General features: G+C 47.3%; 1 protein-coding gene across 49 annotated transcripts in view; it reads right to left on the bottom strand.

The window, feature by feature from the left end:
- Nucleotides 1-27,214, bottom strand: part of LOC134927837 (uncharacterized) — a 1,188,393-nt gene that overhangs the window by 59,244 nt on the left and 1,101,935 nt on the right. For all 49 annotated transcript variants that reach the window (XM_063922861.1, XM_063922855.1, XM_063922854.1 and 46 more), the window contains 3 exons: nt 25,080-25,118; nt 23,962-24,039; nt 16,841-17,180 (listed from right to left, as the gene is read on the bottom strand). In XM_063922861.1, coding sequence (XP_063778931.1) covers nt 16,841-17,180; nt 23,962-24,039; nt 25,080-25,118 — 457 coding nt within the window. The remainder of the gene's footprint in view (nt 1-16,840; nt 17,181-23,961; nt 24,040-25,079; nt 25,119-27,214) is intronic.

The following is a 27,214-nucleotide window of genomic DNA, read 5'->3' as shown; positions in this document are numbered from 1 at the left end:
GAATTTACTTACCGATAATTCTATTTCTCGGAGTCCGTAGTGGATGCTGGGGTTCCTGAAAGGACCATGGGGAATAGCGGCTCCGCAGGAGACAGGGCACAAAAGTAAAGCTTTTACAGGTCAGGTGGTGTGTACTGGCTCCTCCCCCTATGACCCTCCTCCAGACTCCAGTTAGGTACTGTGCCCGGACGAGCGTACACAATAAGGGAGGATTTTGAATCCCGGGTAAGACTCATACCAGCCACACCAATCACACCGTACAACTTGTGATCTAAACCCAGTTAACAGTATGATAACAGAGGAGCCTCTGAAAGATGGCTTCCTAAACAATAACCCGAATTAGTTAACAATAACTATGTACAAGTATTGCAGATAATCCGCACTTGGGATGGGCGCCCAGCATCCACTACGGACTCCGAGAAATAGAATTATCGGTAAGTAAATTCTTATTTTCTCTATCGTCCTAAGTGGATGCTGGGGTTCCTGAAAGGACCATGGGGATTATACCAAAGCTCCCAAACGGGCGGGAGAGTGCGGATGACTCTGCAGCACCGAATGAGAGAACTCCAGGTCCTCCTTTGCCAGGGTATCAAATTTGTAAAAATGTACAAACGTGTTCTCCCCTGACCACGTAGCTGCTCGGCAGAGTTGTAATGCCGAGACCCCTCGGGCAGCCGCCCAAGATGAGCCCACCTTCCTTGCGGAATGGGCCTTAACAGATTTAGGCTGTGGCAGGCCTGCCACAGAATGTACAAGTTGAATTTTGTTACAAATCCAACGAGCAATCGACTGCTTAGAAGCAGGTGCACCCAACTTGTTGGGTGCATACAGTATAAACAGCGAGTCAGATTTTCTGACTCCAGCCGTCCTTTAAATGTATATTTTTAAGGCTCTGACAACGTCCAACAACTTGGAGTCCTTCAAGTCGTCTGTAGCCGCAGGCACTACAATAGGCTGGTTCAGGTGAAACGCTGATACCACCTTAGGGAGAAAATGCGGACGCGTCCGCAGCTCTGCCCTATGTCGAATGGAAAATTAAATAAGGGCTTTTATAAAACAAAGCCGCCAGTTCAGATACTCTCCCGGCCGAAGCCAGGGCCAGTAACATAGTCACTTTCCATGTGAGATATTTCAAATCCACATTCTTTAGTGGTTCAAACCAATTGGATTTGAGGAAATCTAAAACTACATTTAGATCCCACGGTGCCACCTTAGGCACCACAGGAGGCTGTATATGCAGTACTCCTTTGATAAAAATCTGGACCTCAGGGACTGAGGCCAATTCTTTTTGGAAGAATATTGATAGGGCCGAAATTTGAACCTTAATAGATCCCAATTTGAGACCCATAGACAATCCTGATTGCAGGAAATGTAGGAAAACGACCCAGTTGAAATTCCTCCATCGGAGCACTCCGCTGCTCGCACCACGCAACATATTTTCGCCAAATACGGCGATAATGCTTCGCGGTGACTTCCTTCCTTGCCTTTATCAAGGTAGGAATGACTTCTTCTGGAATGCCTTTTCCTTTTAGGATCTGGCATTCAAACGCCATGCCGTCAAACGCAGCCGCGGTAAGTCTTGAAAAAGACAAGGACCCTGCTGAAGCAGGTCCCTTCTCAGAAGTAGAGGCCACGGATCGTCCGTGACCATCTCTTGAAGTTCCGGGTACCAAGTCCTTCTTGGCCAATCCGGAGCCACTAGTCTTACTCCTCTTTGCCGTATAATCCTCAATACCTTTGGTATGAGAGGCAGAGGAGGAAACACATATACCGACTGGTACACCCAAGGTGTTACCAGCGCGTCCACAGCTATTGCCTGCGGATCTCTTGACCTGGCGCAATACCTGTCCAGTGTTTTGTTGAGGCGAGACGCCATCATGTCCACCATTGGTTTTACCCAACGGTTTAATAGCATGTGGAAAACTTCTGGATGAAGTCCCCACTCTCCCGGGTGAAGGTCGTGTCTGCTGAGGAAGTCTGCTTCCCAGTTGTCCACGCCCGGGATGAATACTGCTGACAGTGCTATCACGTGATTCTCCGCCCAGCGAAGGATCCTGGCAGCTTCTGCCATTGCCCTCCTGCTTCTTGTGCCGCCCTGTCTGTTTACATGGGCGACTGCCGTGATGTTGTCCGACTGGATCAACACCGGTCTTCCTTGAAGCAGAGGTTCCGCCTGGCTTAGAGCATTGTAGATTGCTCTTACTTCCAGAAAGCTTATGTGAAGAGACTTTTTCAGGCTCGACCACACTCCCTGGAAATTTCTTCCCTGTGTGACTGCTCCCCAGCCTCTCAGGCTGGCATCCGTGGTCACCAGGATCCAATCCTGCATGCCGAATCTGCGGCCCTCCAATAGATGAGCCTCCTGCAACCACCACAGAAGGGATACCCTTGTCCTCGGCGACAGGGTTATCCGCAGGTGCATCTGAAGATGCGACCCTGACCATTTGTCCAACAGATCCCTTTGCATGGAATCTGCCGAAAGGGATTGCTTCGTAAGAAGCTACCATTTTTTCCCAGGACTCTTGTGCATTGATGTACAGACACCTTTCCTGGTTTTAGGAGGTTCCTGACCAGGTCAGATAACTCCTTGGCTTTTTCTTCGGGAAGAAAAACCTTTTTCTGAACTGTGTCCAGAATCATCCCCAGGAACAGCAGACGAGTTGTCGGCATTAATTGGGATTTTGGAATATTCAGAATCCATCCGTGCTGCTTTAGCACCTCTTGAGATAGTGCTAAACCCATCTCTAGCTGTTCTCTGGACCTTGCCCTTATTAGGAGATCGTCCAAGTATGGGATAATTAATACGCCTTTTCTTCGAAGAAGAAATATTATCTCGGCCATTACCTTTGTAAAGACCCGAGGTGCCGTGGACAAACCAAACGGCAGCGTCTGAAACTGATAGTGACAGTTTTGTACAACGAACCTGAGGTACCCCTGGTGTGAGGGGTAATTGGAACGTGGAGATACGCATCCTTGATGTCCAAGGATACCATAAAGTCCCCTTCTTCCAGGTTCGCTATCACTGCTCTGAGTGACTCCATCTTGAACTTGAACTTCTTTATGTACAGGTTCAAGGACTTCAGATTTAGAATAGGCCTTACCGAGCCATCCGGCTTCGGTACCACAAAAAGAGTGGAATAATACCCCTTCCCTTGTTGTAGAAGAGGTACCTTGACTATCACCTGCTGAGAATACAGCTTGTGAATGGCTTCCAAAACCGTCTCCCTTTCTGAGGGGGACGTTGGTAAAGCAGACTTCAGGAAACGGCGAGGTGGCTCTGTCTCTAATTTCAACCTGTACCCCTGAGATATTATCTGCAGGATCCAGGGATTTACCTGCGAGTGAGCCCACTGCGCGCTGTAATTCTTGAGACGACCGCCTACCGCCCCCGAGTCCGCTTGCGAAGCCCCAGCGTCATGCTGAGGCTTTTGTAGAAGCCGGGGAGGGCTTCTGTTCCTGGGAAGGAGCTGCCTGTTGCTGTCTCTTCCCTCGTCCTCTGCCTCGTGGCAGATATGAATAGCCCTTTGCTCTCTTATTTTTAAAGGAACGAAAGGGCTGCGGTTGAAAGGTCGGTGCCTTTTTCTGTTGGGGAGTGACTTGAGGTAGAAAGGTGGATTTCCCGGCCGTAGCCGTGGCCACCAAATCCGATAGACCGACCCCAAATAACTCCTCTACGCATCGCCTGTCCACTGTCGTGTCCATAAAGCTCTTCTGGCCGAAATGGACATAGCACTTACCCGTGATGCCAGTGTGCAGATATCTCTCTGTGCATCACGCATATAAAGAAATGCATCCTTTATTTGTTCTAACGACAGTAAAATATTGTCCCTGTCCAGGGTATCAATATTTTCGATCAGGGACTCTGACCAAACTACCCCAGCACTGCACATCCAGGCAGTCGCAATAGCTGGTCGTAGTATAACACCTGCATGTGTGTATATACCTTTTTGGATATTTTCCATCCTCCTATCTGATGGATCTTTAAGTGCGGCCGTCTCAGGAGAGGGTAACGCCACTTGTTTTGATAAGCGTGTTAGCGCTTTGTCCACCCTAGGAGGTGTTTCCCAGCGCTCCCTAACCTCTGGCGGGAAAGGGTATAAAGCCAATAACTTCTTTGAAATTAGCAGTTTTTTATCGGGGCACCCCACGCTTCATCACACACGTCATTTAATTCTTCTGATTCGGTAAAAACTACTGGTAGTTTTTTCACACCCCACATAATACCCTGTTTAGTGGTACCTGTAGTATCAGCTAAATGTAACATCTCCTTTATTGCCAAAATCATATAACGTGTGGCCCTACTGGAAAATACGGTTGATTCGTCACCTTCACCACCGGAATCAGTGCCTGTGTCTGGGTCTGTGTCGACCGACTGAGGCAAGGGGCGTTTTACAGCCCCTGACGGTGTTTGAGGCGCCTGGACAGGCACTAATTGAGTGTCCGGCCGCCTCATGTCGGCAAACGACTGCTTAAGCGAGTTGACGCTATCCCGTAATTCCACAAATAAAGGCATCCATTCTGGTGTCGACCCCCTAGGAGGTGACATCCTCATATTTGGCAATTGCTCCGCCTCCACACCAATAACGTCCTCATACATGTCGACACACACGAACCGACACACAGCAGACACACAGGGAATGCTCTATACGAAGACAGGACCCACTAGCCCTTTGGGGAGACAGAGGGAGAGTCTGCCAGCACACACCAAAAAGCGCTATATATGACAGGGATAGCCTTATGATTAAGTGCTCCCTTATAGCTGCTTTTATATTAATATATTGCCATTTATTTTGCCCCCCCTCTCTGTTATACCCTGTTTCTGTAGTGCAGTGCAGGGGAGAGACCTGGGAGCCTTCCTGACCAGCGGAGCTGTGACAGAAAATGGCGCCGTGTGCTGAGGAGATAGGCCCCGCCCCTTTTTCGGCGGGCTCGTCTCCCGCTATTTAGTACATTTAGGCAGGGGTAAATATCTCCATATAGCCTCTGGGGCTATATGTGAGGTATTTTTAGCCTTTTTAAAGGTTTTCATTTGCCTCCCAGGGCGCCCCCCCCCCAGCGCCCTGCACCCTCAGTGACTGCCGTGTGAAGTGTGCTGAGAGGAAAATGGCGCACAGCTGCAGTGCTGTGCGCTACCTTAAGAAGACTGCAGGAGTCTTCAGCCGCCGATTCTGGACCTCTTCTTGCTTCAGCATCTGTGAGGGGGCCGGCGGCGTGGCTCCGGTGACCATCCAGGCTGTATCTGTGATCGTCCCTCTGGAGCTTCATGTCCAGTAGCCAAGAAGCCAATCCATCCTGCACGCAGGTGAGTTCACTTCTTCTCCCCTCTGTCCCTCGTTGCAGTGATCCTGTTGCCAGCAGGAATCACTGTAAAAAAATAAAAAACCTAAGCTAAACTCTCTAAGCAGCTCTTTATGAGAGCCACCTAGAATTGCACCCTTCTCGGCCGGGCACAAAAATCTAACTGGAGTCTGGAGGAGGGTCATAGGGGGAGGAGCCAGTACACACCACCTGACCTGTAAAAGCTTTACTTTTGTGCCCTGTCTCCTGCGGAGCCGCTATTCCCCATGGTCCTTTCAGGAACCCCAGCATCCACTTAGGACGATAGAGAAAATGAGCTGCCGTAACCGGCTTCCTAGCTCGTAACATGGTTGGTATAACCGATACTGTAATGCCCTATCTCTTTTCTTAAGAGGGCGGTCTCAACCACCACCCCGTCAACCGCAGCCGCGGTACATAGGTAAATAGGGGTAAAAGAACGGTCCCTGTTGTAACAGGTTGGACGTAGTATGAGCGAGCAAGGATCGTGTGCGAGTATTCCTTGGAGATTCGAGAAGCAAGCTCTCCGAAACCCATGAGATATCACTAGTATGACTGTGACGAACGGTCTTATGATCCGTTTTAGCAACGGAGAGAGCAGCGGAAAACGGTGGACCCAGATACACGAGGCTGTTCTGGGCAATTGAGGATTCGAGCTACCTCCCGCATTGCCATGCGGCTTCTCGGTCCTCCCTGGATGTTGTGTATGCAACTCCCGTTGCGTTGTCTGACTGCTCTTGGACAGACTGAAAGCGAAGCATGTAGTGCATTGTAAATTGCACGGAGTTCCAGGACATTTATAGACCGCAATCTGTCGTGATCTGTTTTAGAAACCCTGTCGCTGACCTTTTTAACTACAACTCCTCAACCTCTGAGACTCTCGCCCAGAGTATAGACACCCTCGCCCCCCTGTGGGAAACGAGAGTGAAACCCGGCGAACTAAAGCGCTTCGAAAACACATCATTGTTCCCAATAGGCGAATACACCAATGTACCGCTAGTGTGCGTGGCTTTTGCACTAATTGTACTAGATGGTATAATCTGTTCTTTCTGGTGTAGTAGGTAAATCTCTTTGATTTACCGTATCTATACTCATACCTAGGAATTGAAGTCGTTCAGACGGAATTAGATGCGATTGTTTTTGAACTTGACACTGCAACCGTGGTGAACGTTAGTAGCGCAAGTAAGAGGAAACTCTGTTGAGACAGAGTTCTTATGAGCAGATCGTCTAAGTATGGAACGATTGTCACTGCCAGGGCTCTGAGATGAGCTATCATCACCAACATCACTTTGGTGAATACCCGAGGCGCTGACAAGAGGCCAAACGGTAGAACCTGAAACGGTTAATGGTTGTGGCGTATTGCAAAACGCAAGAACCTGTGATGCGGTGACCAAACCGGAATGGGTAAATACGCATTCTGAAGATCAAGCGCAATCATGCAATCTTGTGGCTCCAAATATGCAAATACGAACCGCAGAAATCAATTTTCAAACTGTAGTACGTGACTTGCTGATTGAGACTGCGACGGAGCCCTCCGGCTTCGGTACCCCAAACAGAGGGGAATAAGTAACCCTGACTCTGTTGGTGTACCAGGCCTGGAAATAAAAACAGCTGAAACCAGCAGAGACTGAATGGCAACCTGTCAAAACGCCTAATTTCGTCCGACAGAGGCAGTCTTGTCTTTTAACCTTTAAATAGCGGATACATCCATGAGTGGATGTCTGGAAACCCGGCAAATGTAACGTGTAAAGGCGCGCTTCCACAATTGGAAATTCGAGATGGCCTAAGAGGCCGTCAAGCCACTGGCTTGTTGACTTTAGCGCCCTGGCGTTACAAGTTGTGACTGTTTTTGTACCACAGCCTTGAAAAGACTGAAGTCTAAAGACTTTAAACGCCGGACCAAAGTATTTCCGTTTTGATACACCACAGCACCCCCCCCCGCACCCCCCCCCCCCCCCCCCCGCCTTGGCCTGATTATCAAATTTAGTACCAAACAACTTCTGGCCTTGTCGTGCTGAAACTAGCGACGATAAAAAGCGAGAATCGAGGTAACAGGCGTCAGCAGAAGCTTTACAGAGATACTCTGCAGCTTCTTATTAACGATAAGTCTAATGTGATCGTCATTGTTTCCATACATAGAGCGCCTAGTGACCCAAATATATCTTGGGTCTTTATAATGTTTGACACAGACGATTTCACCAATGGCGGATTCTCCCATTTAGATGTGGAAACGGGTAAATAGACTTAAATCTTAGTCAGATATTCTAAATAAGAAACTCATTGAAGATCTGTCTTTTATTAAATTCGACGGATTAGATGTTAGAGTCTCCTTAGTCTCTGTAAATTTGAGACATTGACTCACTGGTCATTAGCAATGTATGGTTGCCCAAACCCCGCACTATCTGACTGCTGGTCTAATGTACCCTTCTCACTCGTAGTTATCGCTGTGAGGTTTGACATAGAATTTGTCAGACTGCATTAAATGATAAGACCAGTTAAATTAACACCCTGGTACCCAAAAGGAAGTTGGACCTTTGGAAAGTCTGAGACTCCTCCGTTAGAGCTGGCGGAGTAACTTCCGAGACTCCGATCTTACCACTCCTGTCGAACGGAGTCAATTTGAATTGCCAATGCTTAACATAGGATCTGGGAATGAACATGCTTCCGGAGTGGAAACCTACAACGCAACTGAATCTGTGGTAGATTTATGTACAGACATTGTACTAAACCTTGTTTTTAGTCTGTGTTGGAGCCTTACTCCTTATACACACAGACAACACAATAGCCAAAGGCCAGACACTTGCACAACCCAGTAAAGTCTTTACTTAAGGTGTGTAATATATATATATATATATATATATATATATATATATATATATATATATATATATTTATTTATGTCGAAATACAGTTCACATGGCTAGCCTATGTGAAACCTGAACCAAAATTCCCACTAACACCCCTGCGCCTCCGTGTGGAGTAGAGATGTATGGCAGGAATGTTCTGGAATTACAAACTGGAAGAAACAGGAAACATGATTAAAATGGCCCCCATGCCATGCTTACACTGAAAATCACAGTACAGGTTACAATACCTGCTGCAGTGTTAATATAGGCTCAATAGCCTATTATACAGTGATAATCACTGTCTAGTAAACAGTAATAAACACATGCAGGTTACAATACATGCCTTCAGTGTTAATATAGGCTCAATAGCCTATTATACCCTGCATAATCACCGGCAGGTCACAATCCAGTTAATATAAACACTGCCTGCAGTTAATTTTGTATTAACATTCCTATAGATATGGCAGCCTGCTATTTCCCCTTGCAGCCGCGCTGTAATCAGCCAGGTCCCCCCCCCCCCCCCCCCCTCTCTGTACTCCCTGTAGCGCTGTGTTAGCGGTGAGCCGGGAAGCTCATTGCAGGGAGGCGAGAGACACATTCAAAGTAGCGGAGGGCGGCTGGCCGGGGCGCGTAGCTGTCGCTAGCCGAGCTGCGGCGGGTCTCCCCCTCTGGGCGCTGCACTTTCCATACAGCGCTGATGGAGCGCCTGGCGGGAGGACGGAGCGCCTGGGCCGGGAGGACGGAGCGGCTGGGCTAAGTGGCAGTGAGCGGTAGTGAGCGGGCGCACCCAACGGACCCCACACAGCGGGGCGGCAGCCTGCGCTGACCGCCCCGTTTCCCCAGCATACCTTTTGTAGGAGGTCTGCGACGGGCTTCTAAGCTCAGAGCTCTCCGGTCATAGCTGCGACGGGGCTTCTATCTGTAAGCTCCGTCCAGCTGTTTGATCACTTCTTCATGGCTATGACGGGGCTTCTTTCTGTAAGCTCCGTCCAGCTCTTTGATCACTTCTTCATGGCTGCGACGGGGCTTCTTTCTGTAAGCTCCGTCCAGCTGTTGCAGGAGCCAGTGGGCCTGTGGCTGTGAGGGTGCTCTTTGTGAGGACCGACACGCCATGCGCTGCCCGTGCAGCGGCACTATCCCGGACCCATGTTTTTCCAGAAACTGGGAAGGGATGTGCTATAGTAAAAAGTAAAAATGAAAAATTAATAAAATCTTCCACCAAGTGTGGGAAGTCCCCACAAGCCTTGTTATTGCTGTGAGCACGGAAAAAACACTGAGGTCGTACACTGAGGTACTCTGGGATATGGAGGGGTGGAGAGTTCTAAATTTAAATATTCAGTGCCTTTGTTTCTGCTAAGCCGTCCACATCCCAAGAGTACTCCAGTGACCCCTAGTGGATGAAAAAGAAAATAAGAATTTACTTACCGATAATTCTATTTCTCGTAGTCCGTAGTGGATGCTGGGAACTCCGAAAGGACCATGGGGAATAGCGGCTCTGCAGGAGACTGGGCACAAATAGAAAGCTTTAGTACTACCTGGTGTGCACTGGCTCCTCCCCCTATGACCCTCCTCCAAGCCTCAGTTAGGATACTGTGCCCGGACGAGCGTACACAATAAGGAAGGATTTTGAATCCCGGGTAAGACTCATACCAGCCACACCAATCACACCGTATAACTTGTGATCTGAACCCAGTTAACAGTATGATAACAGAGGAGCCTCTAGAAAAGATGGCTCACTACAACAATAACCCGATTTAGTTAACAATAACTATGTACAAGTATTGCAGACAATCCGCACTTGGGATGGGCGCCCAGCATCCACTACGGACTACGAGAAATAGAATTATCGGTAAGTAAATTCTTATTTTCTCTGACGTCCTAGTGGATGCTGGGGACTCCGTAAGGACCATGGGGATTATACCAAAGCTCCCAAACGGGCGGGAGAGTGCAGATGACTCTGCAGCACCGAATGAGAGAACTCCAGGTCCTCCTCAGCCAGGGTATCAAATTTGTAGAATTTAGCAAACGTGTTTGCCCCTGACCAAGTAGCTGCTCGGCAAAGTTGTAAAGCCGAGACCCCTCGGGCAGCCGCCCAAGATGAGCCCACTTTCCGTGTGGAATGGGCTTTTACAGATTTTGGCTGTGGCAGGCCTGCCACAGAATGTGCAAGCTGAATTGTACTACAAATCCAACGAGCAATAGTCTGCTTAGAAGCAGGAGCACCCAGCTTGTTGGGTGCATACAGGATAAACAGCGAGTCAGATTTTCTGACTCCAGCCGTCCTGGAAACATATATTTTCAGGGCCCTGACTACGTCCAGCAACTTGGAGTCCTCCAAGTCCCTAGTAGCCGCAGGTACCACAATAGGCTGGTTCAAGTGAAACGCTGAAACCACCTTAGGGAGAAATTGAGGACGAGTCCTCAATTCTGCCCTGTCCGTATGAAAAATTAGGTAAGGGCTTTTATATGACAAAGCCGCCAATTCTGAGACACGCCTGGCTGAAGCCAGGGCCAACAGCATTACCACTTTCCATGTGAGATATTTTAAGTCCACAGTGGTGAGTGGTTCAAACCAATGTGATTTTAGGAACCCCAAAACTACATTGAGATCCCAAGGTGCCACTGGAGGCACAAAAGGAGGCTGTATATGCAGTACCCCTTTGACAAACGTCTGAACCTCAGGAACTGAAGCCAGTTCTTTCTGGAAGAAAATCGACAGGGCCGAAATTTGAACCTTAATGGACCCTAATTTTAGGCCCATAGACAGTCCTGTTTGCAGGAAATGCAGGAAACGACCCAGTTGAAATTCCTCTGTAGGGGCCTTCCTGGCCTCGCACCACGCAACATATTTACGCCAAATACGGTGATAATGCTGCACGGTTACATCCTTCCTGGCTTTGATCAGGGTAGGGATGACTTCATCCGGAATGCCTTTTTCCTTCAGGATCCGGCGTTCAACCGCCATGCCGTCAAACGCAGCCGCGGTAAGTCTTGGAACAGACAGGGTCCCTGCTGGAGCAGGTCCCTTCTTAGAGGTAGAGGCCACGGGTCCTCTGTGAGCATCTCTTGAAGTTCCGGGTACCAAGTCCTTCTTGGCCAATCCGGAGCCACGAGTATAGTCCTTACTCCTCTCCTTCTTATGATTCTCAGTACCTTGGGTATGAGAGGCAGAGGAGGGAACACATACACTGACTGGTACACCCACGGTGTTACCAGAGCGTCCACAGCTATTGCCTGAGGGTCCCGTGACCTGGCGCAATACCCGTCTAGTTTTTTTGTTGAGGCGGGACGCCATCATGTCCACCTTTGGTTTTTCCCAACGGTTCACAATCATGTGGAAGACTTCTGGGTGAAGTCCCCACTCTCCCGGGTGGACGTCGTGTCTGCTGAGGAAGTCTGCTTCCCAGTTGTTCACTCCCGGAATGAATACTGCTGACAGTGCTATCACATGATTTTCCGCCCAGCGAAGAATCCTTGCAACTTCTGCCATTGCCCTCCTGCTTCTTGTGCCGCCCTGTCTGTTTATGTGGGCGACTGCCGTGATGTTGTCCGACTGGATCAACACCGGCTGACCCTGAAGCAGAGGCCTTGCTAGGCTTAGAGCATTGTAAATGGCTCTTAGCTCCAGTATATTTATGTGAAGTGTTGTCTCCAGGCTTGACCACAAGCCCTGGAAATTTCTTCCTTGTGTGACTGCTCCCCAGCCTCTCAGGCTGGCATCCGTGGTCACCAGGACCCAGTCCTGAATGCCGAATCTGCGGCCCTCTAGAAGATGAGCACTCTGCAACCACCACAGAAGAGACACCCTTGTCCTTGGGGACAGGGTTATCCGCTGATGCATCTGAAGATGCGATCCGTCTGACCAGTTCGGATAACTCCCTGGCTTTCTCCTCCGGAAGGAACACCTTTTTCTGGACTGTGTCCAGAATCATCCCTAGGAACAGAAGACGTGTTGTCGGAATCAGCTGCGATTTTGGGATATTTAGAATCCAGCCGTGCTGCCGTAGCACTACTTGAGATAGGGCTACTCCGACTACTAACTGTTCTCTGGATCTTGCTCTTATCAGGAGATCGTCCAAGTAAGGGATAATTAAAACGCCTTTTCTTCGAAGAATCATTTCGGCCATTACCTTGGTAAAGACCCGGGGTGCCGTGGATAATCCAAACGGCAGCGTCTGAAACTGATAGTGACAGTTTTGTACCACAAACCTGAGGTACCCTTGATGAGAAGGGTAAATGGGGACATGGAGGTAGGCATCTTTGATGTCCAGAGACACCATATAGTCCCCCTCTTCCAGGTTCGCGATCACTGCCCTGAGTGACTCCATCTTGAATTTGAACCTCTGTATGTAAGTGTTCAAAGACTTCAGATTTAAAATTGGTCTCACCGAGCCGTCCGGCTTCGGTACCACAAACAGCGTGGAATAATACCCCTTCCCTTGTTGCAGGAGGGGTACCTTGATTATCACCTGCTGGGAATACAGCTTGTGAACTGCCTCCAATACTGCCTCCCTGTCGGAGGGAGACGTTGGTAAAGCAGACTTCAGGAACCGGCGAGGGGCAGACGTCTCGAACTCCAATTTGTACCCCTGAGATACTACTTGAAGGATCCAGGGGTCCACTTGCGAGTGAGCCCACTGTGCGCTGAAATTCTTGAGACGGGCCCCCACGGTGCCTGAGTCCGCTTGTAAGGCCCCAGCGTCATGCTGAGGACTTGGCAGAAGCGGGAGAGGGCTTTTGTTCCTGGGAATTGGCTGTCTGTTGCAGTCTTTTTCCCCTTCCTCTGCCCCGGGGCAGAAAAGAGGAACCTTTTGCCCGCTTGCCCTTATGGGGACGAAAGGACTGAGCCCGATAAGACGGCGTCTTTTTATGCTGAGAGGCGACCTGGGGTAAAAATTTGGATTTCCCAGCAGTTGCCGTGGCCACCAGGTCCGATAGACCGACCCCAAATAACTCCTCCCCTTTATAAGGCAATATTTCCATATGCCGTTTAGAATCCGCATCACCTGACCACTGTCGCGTCCATAACCCTCTTCTGGCAGAAATGGACAGCGCACTCACTCTTGATGCCAGAGTGCAAATATCTCTCTGTGCATCTCGCATATATAGAAATGCATCTTTTAAATGCTCTATAGTCAACAATATACTGTCCCTATCCAGGGTATCAATATTTTCAGTCAGGGAATCCGACCAAGCCACCCCAGCGCTGCACATCCAGGCTGAGGCGATTGCTGGTCGCAGTATAACACCAGAGTATGTGTGTATATACTTTTTATGATATTCTCCAGTTTTCTGTCACCTGGTTCCTTGAGGGCGGCCGTATCAGGAGACTGTAACGCCACTTGTTTTGATAAGCGTGTGAGTGCTTTATCCACTCTAGGGGGTGTTTCCCAACGCACCCTAACCTCTGGCGGGAAAGGGTATAATGCCAATAACTTTTTAGAAATTCTCAGTTTTTTATCGGGGGAAACCCACGCTTCATCACACACCTCATTTAATTCATCTGATTCAGGAAAAACTACGGGTAGTTTTTTCACACCCCACATAATACCCTTTTTAGTGGTACTTGCAGTATCAGAAAAGTTTAAAACCTCTCTCATTGCCGTGATCATGTAACGTGTGGCCCTACTGGAAGTCACGTTTGTCTCCTCACCGTCGACACTGGAGTCAGTATCCGTGTCGACGTCTGTATCTACCATCTGAGGTAACGGCCGTTTTAGAGCCCCTGATTGTTTCTGAGACGCCTGGACAGGGACTAGCTAATTAGCCGGCTGTCTCATGTCATCAACTGTCTTTTGTAAAGAGCTGACATTGTCACGTAAATCCTTCCATAAAGCCATCTACTCAGGTGTCGACTCCCTAGGGGGTGACATCTCTATTATAGGCAATTGCTCCGCCTCCACATCATTTTCCTCCTCATACATGTCGACACAAACGTACCGACACAGCACACGCACAGGGAATGCTCTGATAGAGGACAGGACCCCACTAGCCCTTTGGGGAGACAGAGGGAGAGTATGCCAGCACACACCAGAGCGCTATATTATATATATATATATATATATATATATATATATATATATATATATATATATATATAGGGACAACCTTATATAAGTGTTTCTCCCTTTATAGCTGCTGTATTGTTAATATCCCGCCAATTAGTGCCCCCCTCTCTTTTTTACCCTGTTTCTGTAGTGCAGGACTGCAGGGGAAAGTCAGGGAGACGTCCTTCCAGCGGAGCTGTGAGGGAAAATGGCGCCTGTGTGCTGAGGAGATAGGCCGCCGAGAAGGGTGCGGAGCCTTTCTCCCGCTTTTTGTGGAAATCTGGCAGGGGTTAAAATTCATCCATATAGCCCAGGGGGCTATATGTGATGCATTTTCGCCAGCCAAGGTGTTTCTATTGCTGCTCAGGGCGCCCCCCCCTAGCGCCCTGCACCCTCAGTGACCGGAGTGTGAAGTGTGCTGAGAAGCAATGGCGCACAGCTGCAGTGCTGTGCGCTACCTTGTGGAAGACAGGATGTCTTCTGCCGCCGATTTTCCGGACCTGTTCTTGCTTCTGGCTCTGTAAGGGGGCCGGCGGCGCGGCTCTGGGACCGAGCTCCAAGGCTGGGCCTGTGATCGGTCCCTCTGGAGCTAATGGTGTCCAGTAGCCTAAGAAGCCCAATCCACTCTGCACGCAGGTGAGTTCGCTTCTTCTCCCCTTAGTCCCTCGATGCAGTGAGCCTGTTGCCAGCAGGTCTCACTGAAAATAAAAAACCTAAACTAAAACTTTCACTAAGAAGCTCAGGAGAGCCCCTAGTGTGCACCCTTCTCGTTCGGGCACAAAAATCTGAGGCTTGGAGGAGGGTCATAGGGGGAGGAGCCAGTGCACACCAGGTAGTACTAAAGCTTTCTATTTGTGCCCAGTCTCCTGCGGAGCCGCTATTCCCCATGGTCCTTACGGAGTTCCCAGCATCCACTAGGACGTCAGAGAAATTAGCTTATAATATGGGCTGCAGGAGCAGCCCTCCTGTTAATTTCCTGCTTACTGCATGGCACCAACTTACAAACTGAGCTCCTGTGCACGGAGGCGGGGTGATATAGGAGGCGGCACTATGCATCTTGGGAAGAAGGTCAAAGCTTTGAGCCTGTTGGTGCCTAGGATCAAGATCCTACTCTGCACCCCCGATGTTAAATCATTGTATACCCCGCAGCAGAAAAGTAGTCTGTAATTGGTGTAATTATGTTATGCTGGTGTATTTGTTCCTTAACTAAAATGGGGCCATTGGTTGTTAGTAAAAATGGAAAAGATACTGGTGCCGGCTGTTATTTCATGGACAGTTAGACCAATGCTTTTCTTAAAAAATGCACAAATAATTTATTACACATTCAAAAAAAGAAAATTTGTTCAACTCATAACTGGATGAACCAAAGCAATTCCTAAAATTGCTAAAGAAGTTAGTTAAAATAGGGTACCACTGGTTGTCCCTTCTAAATGCAATGTACACATATAACCAACTAGGACTCTTATTCCACAAAGCTCACAAGTTCAATTGATGAATGGATGGTATACCAGACTTGTTCCGGAGAAGTCCCCTAGGTATCTCCTTGGAACGAAGATCCACATAGCAAACAGGGATGAATCCGGGTCTGTGAAGAAACTTGTGTTGGAATTTTAACCAATAGGAGCAAGAGTGTCCATAGATGATATCGGAAGTGTGGAAGACGTGATACCGCACTTGTGGTCCTATAGAATAGAGCTACCATAGTGGTACCCCATTTAAACTAACTCCTTTAGCATTTTTAGCAATTGCTTTGGTTCATCCAGTTATGAGTTGAACACATTTTCTTTATGAATGTGTAAGAAATTTGTGCATTTTTTTAAGAAAAGCATTGGTCTACCTGTCCATTACTATATGAAAAAACAGCCGGCGCCAGTATCTTTTCCATTTTTATCTTTATATACCTAGAAGGGAATTGACCTCCCTATACAGGCTGTCGTTGACAGCGCACTCTCCCTTTTTTTCTCTTCTCCATTGGTTGTTAGGTCTGCCCCTATGTTGTCAAGAATGATGGGCAGGACCTATGGATGTTATTGCAAACAGGAAATGGTGGGGAAAGCATACTTTTACACCTGGGAATCTTTAGATGTATACACATACATCTTGGGTTGTCCCCAAGGAAAGTTTGTAATGAACTGAAAGATCAGAAAACAAATAGGCTGTGCTATTATGCAATAACTGAAGACTCCGACTGCTGCCATTACAAGTTGCACAAATATTTTTATTTGGGGAAGATAGCACCAAATTTCTGAAGTGTTGATAATTTCATGCTCATGTGGTGGTATTCAACTGTTTTGTCGCTGGCAGCCAGTAGATGGCGCCCAACGGAGCTATTCAATTGTTGCTCAGTTTGGGCGCAATTGGCTGCCAGCCTAGAGGTGGCAAGCTGATATGAGCAAAAAGTGACCATATTAAGCGCTGAAATGAAAAAAACAAACTGAACTGCTCCGTGCGACCTCCTGTCACTTTAGATGGGAGCTCGGGTGTGTAAAACAATTGAATTTCCCCACCCCCCCAAAAAAATAAAAAAAATGTATACACAGAATACATACATACACTACTTTTATTTGTAAAGCCGTATTTTATACCGCATTGCCTATTGCATACACTTTTTTCTTATTTCACCTAAATTACCTGGAGGTCCTCTGTTAAATTGTGGTGGCATATTAAGCATTGGGTTCGGCGGCACAAAGCCCGGTGGCACGAAGCCCGGTGGCACGAAGTTCGGCGGCACGAAGCCCGGCGGCACAAAGCCCGGCGGCACAAAGCTCGGCGGCACAAAGCCTGGGGGCACAAAGCCTGGGGGCACAAAGCCCGGCGGCACAAAGCCCGGCGGCACAAAGCTCGGCGGCACAAAGCTCGGCGGCACAAAGCCCAGCGGCCCAGGGTTCTGAAAGGTCCTCCTCTCTCCAGAAACATTTTGCATTTGTGACATGGCCACATCCTTTGCCCTGGCATCTCTGACAGGAAAGCGCTAAAAATAGAAGCAAGAGATAACAAATTATTAGTATGCACAAGACTGAAGACTAATGACAGGGTGTATTGTAGAAAATAAGAATTTACTTACCGATAATTCTATTTCTCGGAGTCCGTAGTGGATGCTGGGGTTCCTGAAAGGACCATGGGGAATAGCGGCTCCGCAGGAGACAGGGCACAAAAAGTAAAGCTTTTCCAGATCAGGTGGTGTGCACTGGCTCCTCCCCCTATGACCCTCCTCCAGACTCCAGTTAGGTACTGTGCCCGGACGAGCGTACACAATAAGGGAGGATTTTGAATCCCGGGTAAGACTCATACCAGCCACACCAATCACACCGTACAACTTGTGATCTAAACCCAGTTAACAGTATGATAACAGAGGAGCCTCTGAAAGATGGCTCCCTAAACAATAACCCGAATTAGTTAACAATAACTATGTACAAGTATTGCAGATAATCCGCACTTGGGATGGGCGCCCAGCATCCACTACGGACTCCGAGAAATAGAATTATCGGTAAGTAAATTCTTATTTTCTCTATCGTCCTAGTGGATGCTGGGGTTCCTGAAAGGACCATGGGGATTATACCAAAGCTCCCAAACGGGCGGGAGAGTGCGGATGACTCTGCAGCACCGAATGAGAGAACTCCAGGTCCTCTTTTGCCAGGGTATCAAATTTGTAGAATTTTACAAACGTGTTCTCCCCTGACCACGTAGCTGCTCGGCAGAGTTGTAATGCCGAGACCCCTCGGGCAGCCGCCCAAGATGAGCCCACCTTCCTTGTGGAATGGGCCTTAACAGATTTAGGCTGTGGCAGGCCTGCCACAGAATGTGCAAGTTGAATTGTGTTACAAATCCAACGAGCAATCGACTGCTTAGAAGCAGGCGCACCCAACTTGTTGGGTGCATACAGTATAAACAGCGAGTCAGATTTTCTGACTCCAGCCGTCCTTGAAATGTATATTTTTAAAGCTCTGACAACGTCCAACAACTTGGAGTCCTCCAAGTTGCTTGTAGCCGCAGGCACTACAATAGGCTGGTTCAGGTGAAACGCTGATACCACCTTAGGGAGAAAATGCGGACGCGTCCGCAGCTCTGCCCTATCCGAATGGAAAATTAAATAAGGGCTTTTATAAGATAAAGCCGCCAGTTCAGATACTCTCCTGGCGGAAGCCAGGGCCAGTAACATAGTCACTTTCCATGTGAGATATTTCAAATCCACATTTTTTAGTGGTTCAAACCAATGGGATTTGAGGAAATCTAAAACTACATTTAGATCCCACGGTGCCACCGGAGGCACCACAGGAGGCTGTATATGCAGTACTCCTTTGACAAAAGTCTGGACCTCAGGGACTGAGGCCAATTCTTTTTGGAAGAATATTGACAGGGCCGAAATTTGAACCTTAATAGATCCCAATTTGAGACCCATAGACAATCCTGATTGCAGGAAATGTAGGAAACGACCCAGTTGAAATTCCTCCGTCGGAGCACTCCGATCCTCGCACCACGCAACATATTTCCGCCAAATGCGGTGATAATGCTTCGCGGTGACTTCCTTTCTTGCCTTAATCAAGGTAGGAATGACTTCTTCTGGAATGCCTTTTCCTTTTAGGATCTGGCGTTCAACCGCCATGCCGTCAAACGCAGCCGCGGTAAGTCTTGAAAGAGGCAGGGACCCTGTTGAAGCAGGTCCCTTCTCAGAGGTAGAGGCCACGGATCGTCCGTGACAATCTCTTGAAGTTCCGGGTACCAAGACCTTCTTGGCCAATCCGGAGCCACTAGTATCGTTCTTACTCCGCTTTGCCGTATGATTCTCAATACCTTTGGTATGAGAGGCAGAGGAGGAAACACATACACCGACTGGTACACCCAAGGTGTTACCAGCGCGTCCACAGCTATTGCCTGCGGATCTCTTGACCTGGCGCAATACCTGTCCAGTTTTTTGTTGAGGCGAGACGCCATCATGTCCACCATTGGTCTTTCCCAACGGTTTATTAGCATGTGGAAAACTTCTGGATGAAGTCCCCACTCTCCCGGGTGAAGATCGTGTCTGCTGAGGAAGTCTGCTTCCCAGTTGTCCACGCCCGGGATGAACACTGCTGACAGTGCTATCACGTGATTCTCCGCCCAGCGAAGGATCCTGGCAGCTTCTGCCATTGCACTCTTGCTTCTTGTGCCGCCCTGTCTGTTTACATGGGCGACTGCCGTGATGTTGTCCGACTGGATCAACACCGGTCTTCCTTGAAGCAGAGGTTCCGCCTGGCTTAGAGCATTGTAGATTGCTCTTAGTTCCAGAATGTTTATGTGAAGAGACTTTTCCAGGCTCGACCACACTCCCTGGAAGTTTCTTCCTTGTGTGACTGCTCCCCAGCCTCTCAGGCTGGCGTCCGTGGTCACCAGGATCCAATCCTGTATGCCGAATCTGCGGCCCTCCAATAGATGAGCCCTCTGCATCCACCACAGAAGAGATACCCTTGTCCTTGGAGACAGGGTTATCCGCAGGTGCATCTGAAGATGCGACCCTGACCATTTGTCCAACAGATCCCTTTGGAAAATTCTTGCATGGAATCTGCCGAATGGAATTGCTTCGTAAGAAGCCACCATTTTTCCCAGGACTCTTGTGCATTGATGCACAGACACCTTTCCTGGTTTTAGAAGGTTCCTGACCAGGTCGGATAACTCCTTGGCTTTTTCCTCGGGAAGAAAAACCTTTTTCTGAACCGTGTCCAGAATCATCCCTAGGAACAGCAGACGAGTTGTCGGCATTAATTGGGATTTTGGAATATTCAGAATCCATCCGTGCTGCTTTAGCACCTCTTGAGATAGTGCTAATCCCATCTCTAGCTGTTCTCTGGACCTTGCCCTTATTAGGAGATCGTCCAAGTATGGGATAATTAATACGCCTTTTCTTCGAAGAAGAATCATCATCTCGGCCATTACCTTTGTAAAGACCCGAGGTGCCGTGGACAAACCAAACGGCAGCGTCTGAAACTGATAGTGACAGTTTTGTACAACGAACCTGAGGTACCCCTGGTGTGAGGGGTAAATTGGAACGTGGAGATACGCATCCTTGATGTCCAAGGATACCATAAAGTCCCCTTCTTCCAGGTTCGCTATCACTGCTCTGAGTGACTCCATCTTGAACTTGAACTTCTTTATGTACAGGTTCAAGGACTTCAGATTTAGAATAGGCCTTACCGAGCCATCCGGCTTCGGTACCACAAATAGAGTGGAATAATACCCCTTCCCTTGTTGTAGAAGAGGTACCTTGACTATCACCTGCTGAGAGTACAGCTTGTGAATGGCTTCCAAAACCGTCTCCCTTTCGGAGGGGGACGTTGGTAAAGCAGACTTCAGGAAACGGCGAGGTGGATCTGTCTCTAATTCCAACCTGTACCCCTGAGATATTATCTGCAGGATCCAGGGATCTACCTGCGAGTGAGCCCACTGCGCGCTGTAATTTTTGAGACGACCGCCCACCGTCCCCGAGTCCGCTTGAGAAGCCCCAGCGTCATGCTGAGGCTTTTGTAGAAGCCGGGGAGGGCTTCTGTTCCTGGGAAGGAGCTGCCTGTTGCTGTCTCTTCCCTCGACCTCTGCCTCGTGGCAGATATGAATAGCCCTTTGCTCTCTTATTTTTAAAGGAACGAAAGGGCTGCGGTTGAAAAGTCGGTGCCTTTTTCTGTTGGGGAGTGACTTGAGGTAGAAAGGTGGATTTCCCGGCTGTAGCCGTGGCCACCAAATCTGATAGACCGACTCCAAATAACTCCTCCCCTTTATACGGCAAAACTTCCATATGCCGTTTTGAATCCGCATCGCCTGTCCACTGTCGCGTCCATAAAGCTCTTCTGGCCGAAATGGACATAGCACTTACCCGTGATGCCAGTGTGCAGATATCCCTCTGTGCATCACGCATATAAAGAAATGCATCCTTTATTTGTTCTAACGACAGTAAAATATTGTCCCTGTCCAGGGTATCAATATTTTCAATCAGGGACTCTGACCAAACTACCCCAGCACTGCACATCCAGGCAGTCGCTATAGCTGGTCGTAGTATAACACCTGCATGTGTGTATATACTTTTTTGGATATTTTCCATCCTCCTATCTGATGGATCTTTAAGTGCGGCCGTCTCAGGAGAGGGTAACGCCACTTGTTTAGATAAGCGTGTTAGCGCCTTGTCCACCCTAGGAGGTGTTTCCCAGCGCTCCCTAACCTCTGGCGGGAAAGGGTATAATGCCAATAATTTCTTTGAAATTATCAGCTTTTTATCAGGGGCAACCCACGCTTCATCACACACGTCATTTAATTCTTCTGATTCAGGAAAAACTATAGGTAGTTTTTTCACACCCCACATAATACCCTGTTTAGTGGTACCTGTAGTATCAGCTAAATGTAACGCCTCCTTCATTGCCAAAATCATATAACGTGTGGCCCTACTGGAAAATACGGTTGATTCGTCACCGTCACCACCCAAATAAAGGCATCCATTCTGGTGTCGACCCCCTAGGAGGTGACATCCCCATATTTGGCAATTGCTCCGCCTCCACACCAATATCGTCCTCATACATGTCGACACACACGTACCGACACACAGCAGACACACAGGGAATGCTCTACACGAAGACAGGACCCACTAGCCCTTTGGGGAGACAGAGGGAGAGTCTGCCAGCACACACCAAAAAAAAAAAGCGCTATATATGACAGGGATAGCCTTATAATAAGTGCTCCCTTATAGCTGCTTTATATATATCAAAATATTGCCATTAAATTTGCCCCCCCTCTCTGTTTTACCCTGTTTCTGTAGTGCAGTGCAGGGGAGAGACCTGGGAGCCGTCCTGACCAGCGGAGCTGTGAGAGGAAATGGCGCCGTGTGCTGAGGAGATAGGCCCCGCCCCTTTTCCGGCGGGCTCGTCTCCCGCTATTTTGTGAATCCAGGCAGGGGTTAAATATCTCCATATAGCCTCTGGGGGCTATATGTGAGGTATTTTTAGCCTTTTAATAGGTTTTCATTTGCCTCCCAGGGCGCCCCCCCCCAGCGCCCTGCACCCTCAGTGACTGCGTGTGAAGTGTGCTGAGAGGAAAATGGCGCACAGCTGCAGTGCTGTGCGCTACCTTTAGAAGACTGCAGGAGTCTTCAGCCGCCGATTCTGGACCTCTTCTTACTTCAGCATCTGCAAGGGGGCCGGCGGCGCGGCTCCGGTGACCATCCAGGCTGTACCTGTGATCGTCCCTCTGGAGCTGATGTCCAGTAGCCAAGAAGCCAATCCATCCTGCACGCAGGTGAGTTCACTTCTTCTCCCCTCTGTCCCTCGTTGCAGTGATCCTGTTGCCAGCAGGAATCACTGTAAAATAAAAAACCTAAGCTAAACTTTCTCTAAGCAGCTCTTTATGAGAGCCACCTAGAATTGCACCCTTCTCGGCCGGGCACAAAAATCTAACTGGAGTCTGGAGGAGGGTCATAGGGGGAGGAGCCAGTGCACACCACCTGATCTGGAAAAGCTTTACTTTTTGTGCCCTGTCTCCTGCGGAGCCGCTATTCCCCATGGTCCTTTCAGGAACCCCAGCATCCACTAGGACGATAGAGAAACATGTTAAACAGTGTAAAACTAAATGCCTGTTAAGACTGTTCATTTAACACAAAAGACAAGATGTAGGAAACTATCTGAATGCCACGTGTAATGTTAATGGAACAGACTTCATATTTGTAACATGTTATATGCAGAGTATAGATGTAAAGGATCGCTTATTATTTGAAGCATTTAATACCAGAATGTACAGTAAGCACTGGTTCCCTGAATGCCCCATAATGCACAATGCAGTGATCTGCACTAGATGTTTGTGTGTAATGTGTATACCCATAGCAGGGTATATTGTTCCAAGTTTAGCAAACACAATTTCATTGTTGAGCAAATGGGTTTTAAAGAAAAAACTAGAACCTGGGAGTATTTGGGATTGTGGCTGCTTTGAGGGCAATCCATGCTGTGATATTAGCAAATTGCAGCATGTGAGCACATTGTAATTGTGGCCATATGAGGAATATGTTGTTAATAGCAACATTTTTAATGCAGTTAATGCAACAGTCAACTAGTATTAAAATTGTATTTTAGTGATAGCACATCTTTAATTGAATCAGAAAAATACCACACATTAGGTGAACAGGCACATTTAAAGCTATATACACACATTTTTCATAAACCAGAATAGCAAGCAAACAAACGCTAATTTTACAACAGCACGTTAAAAATCCTATGTATAGATGTGTCCTCATACATCCAGCCTCAATACGCTTAGCTGCGCAAATGGTCTGTATACTGAGCAGAAACACAACTTGAATTGGAAAAAAAGCTTGCAGCTCCCTCATTGTAGCACTTTGTGTAGTGTCTCAGTCACACACAGATATACAAGTCTTATATCAAATTAATCAGCACAATCTCCTCATGCAACTAAGATGCATTTTCAAGCAAAATAAAGATGGCCAATGCTAGAAGATTCTCACATGACCTGGAGTGCCAAGAGGGGCTGTTTTGCGTGACTGCAGCAAAGATGTATGAGGACACATCTGTATCTCATCAGATACTTATTTATCATCAAGGAGGGATGTTTACCTGCTCCAATTAAACACAAATATAAATGTATGCAACTTTGAAAGGGCTCAGACTTTAGATCGTCATTAAGGTGGTATTTTAAGACATTTCAAGCAGTAATCCAAATACAAAGATGTATTGAAAACACAATACCAAGGATAAACTTACAGCCCCTTCTTTCATCCTGTACGAACATACCTTTATGTCAGATGTCAGCTTGCTTGTGAGCCCCGTGACAGTCACTGCTTCACCATCATGGTCAATCTCAAATGATTCCTGCATAAAAAAACAGATCAGATTTACTACTTTAAAAACAATGAATGAGGTAAAAAAAAAAGTTTTCTTTTACAGATTATTTATCCTCAAAATTATAGAAAACCAAAAAGGAGTGAATCGGATGCTCCTGCATGAAGGCAAACGATGGAAGCTTAAAACACCACATTTACACAGAATAATCAGCGCTACGAGCTGGGGGAGATAAATAATCACAAACACGTGTTCAACCCGGCTAGCTACCCGGGTAGGATTCCTGGCTCACTTGATCCTGGAATTTGCCGGGGGACCCGTTTCCACTAGGGAAAAACACGGGTAAATGCGCGCCACCGCAAGTTTACCCGTGTTTTAAGGAGCTAGTGGAAAAAGGGGTATCAGTGTCTTTCCAGCTTCCATAAAACATATTGCACTATTGCCTAATCTTCTATATCTTCTCTGAAATGTAATTTCCATTTACTGTAGGATTGACTCGTGGCTGTCTGGAGATTGTTCAACCTGTTTTTGTGCCCATTGAAGAGAACCAGTACGGTACATGCACCAAAACTGTTGGGCCCTGGATAAGTAATATAGAAGTAGCAAAACATGGGAGTGAAGCATTAGCCCTGGTATAAAACTTTTTGAATAAAAACATTAGTTTTTTTTAGTGTAATCGTCTGGTTATTTTTAGTTTTTTTTCTAAGAAGTCACAGCACTAAATTAAAAAACAAAAAAAACTGTTTTTGTTTTATAAACCATTTGTTTTATACCTGACAACATAAAATATGAATGCATAAGCAGCACCAAAGAAAAGCCCCACACTCCCAGGGAACTTAAACTAAACTCCGGCTGGTGCAAGAAAGAATAGCAGCAGCTATGGACAAGCTTTAGAATTTTTTAAACACCAACTTCCCAGTATTTGCTACACTAGACCAACATTCCCCATTTCCTACGTCTGGATGAAAAACAGACTGGAAACCAGTGATGATTTAGGTTGTAGACAGAATGCAGAATATTTGCATATTTTAACAAAATAAATATACTATCAAACTTATAATTATTCATACCAAATATTCCAGAGCTTTATTCATTCTTGTTTGACTTTGCTGTAGAAAAACAAAACATAAAAAATATTAATGTAAATTTACTGCTAGAACACACACACAAAAAAAGTGCTTGAACTGTATATAAAAGGAGATTTTTAAATACTTCTATTCTCTGAATCAGGCTGGTTGGTACTGGCCCATGGGTTCTAGGTTGGGACTGCGGAGTTGGCACTTAAATAAAATAAAAAAAAGCTTTAAGACCTGGATGAAATATCAGAAAAGAAGGGCGACACAACAGTGCCCCTAAATCTGATACTCTTCTAGCTGAAGCAATAGCCAAAAGAAAAAGCACTTTAGCCGACCACCATTTCAGATCCACATGATTCAGTGGTTCAAATGGGGCAACCTGAAGTGGCCTGAGAACTATTTCTAAGTCCCAGGGAGCTGTGGGTTGAACAAAAGGAGGTTGAATGAAGCATTCCCTGGATAAAAGAGTGAACATCCTGAAGGTCTGCAATTTTCTTTTGAAACCATACAGATAATGCTGACACTTGAATCTTCAATGAAGCTATGCAGAGACCCCTGTCCATTCCTGCTTGAGGGAAAGCTAGAATTCTAGAAACTATGAAAGAGTTTGGGTCAAAACCATTGGCAGAGCACCACTGAAAATATAAATGCCAAACACAGTAACAGATGCGAGCAGACGATGGCTTTCTTGCTTTAAGCATCGTCTGAATTACCTCTTGTGAAAAACCTTTTGCTTATAAGATGGATGTTTAAAGAGCCATGCCGTCAAAGACAGTCGATCCAGATGTTTGTAGAGAAAGGGACCCTTGAAACAGCAGATTTGGACACTGAGGTAGTATGAATGGAGCGTCCACAGACAGCCTGGGCAGATCTGTGTACCAGTTTCTTCTGGGCTATGCCGGAGCTATTAGTATCATGGCGACCCCTTCCTGTTTGAATTTTAAAATTACTCTGGGTACCAGAGAGATTGGTGGAAACACGCAAGCCAAATGAAAATTCCATCCCACTCACAGAGCATCCATGAAGATTGCTTTTGGATCCTTTGCCCTTGACCCGTATGCGGGAACTTTGTTGTTCTGAAGGGATGCCATGAGATCTACCTTCGGCAGTCCCCACTTGTTTACCAGAATCTGGAAGACAAGTGCGTGTAAGGCCCATTCGCTTGCAAGAATGTCGTGCCTGCTGAGAAAGTCCGCTTCCCAATTTAGGACTACTGGTATGAAAACTGCTGACACTGTTGGATGATGACGTTCCGCCCACTATAATGTGCTGCTTACCTCCTTAATTGCCATTTGACTTTGAGTGCCTCTTTGGAGACTTGAGGTGTACAAATCTCAATCGGTTTGCCATGAAGAATTTCTTTTGACTGGGTGAGTACCATGTATATGGCCCGATACCCCAGAATACGGATTGGCAGACCACCTTCTTCCTTGGTCCAGCGTCTCTGGGACGAGTACTCTTCCGTCAGGGCTCCCCAGCCCTGAAGATTTGCGTCTGTTGTCAGAACCTCCTAGTCTGAAATCCAAAAAGGTCGACCTTTGTCCAGATGGGCGGTTTGTAGCCACCAGGCTAATAAAAAACGCACTGCCTGAGGAAGAATTGTCTGCATTTTTATTGTCTGATGCGGTCCATTCCATTTGGAGAGGATCAGATGTTGAAAGGCTCTTGAATGAAATTGAGCATACTCTACCATGTCGAATGTCAAGGCCATTATTCCCAGAACTCACATTGCTGCCTGGATGGATACTCTCCGACTGTGTAGCTAATATCTGAACCCTCGTCTGCAATGTAGTTACTTTGTTCAGAGGCAGAAATATTCTCTGAATACTGGTGTCCAATACAGCAACCAGATGAGTCATCCTTTGTGATGAAACTAAGGAGGACTTTGCCCAATTTATAAGCCATCCATGATTCTGTAGGCAGGCTATAGTCATTTGAAGATGGCGTTGCAGAATTTCCTGATTGAGCCAGGATAAGCAAGTCGTCTAGATATGGGGAAATCCTTATTCCCTGACAACGAAGATGAGCTGCTATCACCACCATGATCTTGGTAAATATCCTTGGAGCTGTGGCCAGTCTAAAAGGTAGAGCCTGAAACTGGAAATGCTGTTGAAAGATAACAAACCTGA

The sequence above is a fragment of the Pseudophryne corroboree genome, chromosome 5, assembly GCF_028390025.1.
Source record: "Pseudophryne corroboree isolate aPseCor3 chromosome 5, aPseCor3.hap2, whole genome shotgun sequence".
NCBI classification, from domain to species: Eukaryota; Metazoa; Chordata; class Amphibia; order Anura; family Myobatrachidae; genus Pseudophryne; species Pseudophryne corroboree.
This window is presented reverse-complemented; position numbering and strand designations above follow the sequence as displayed.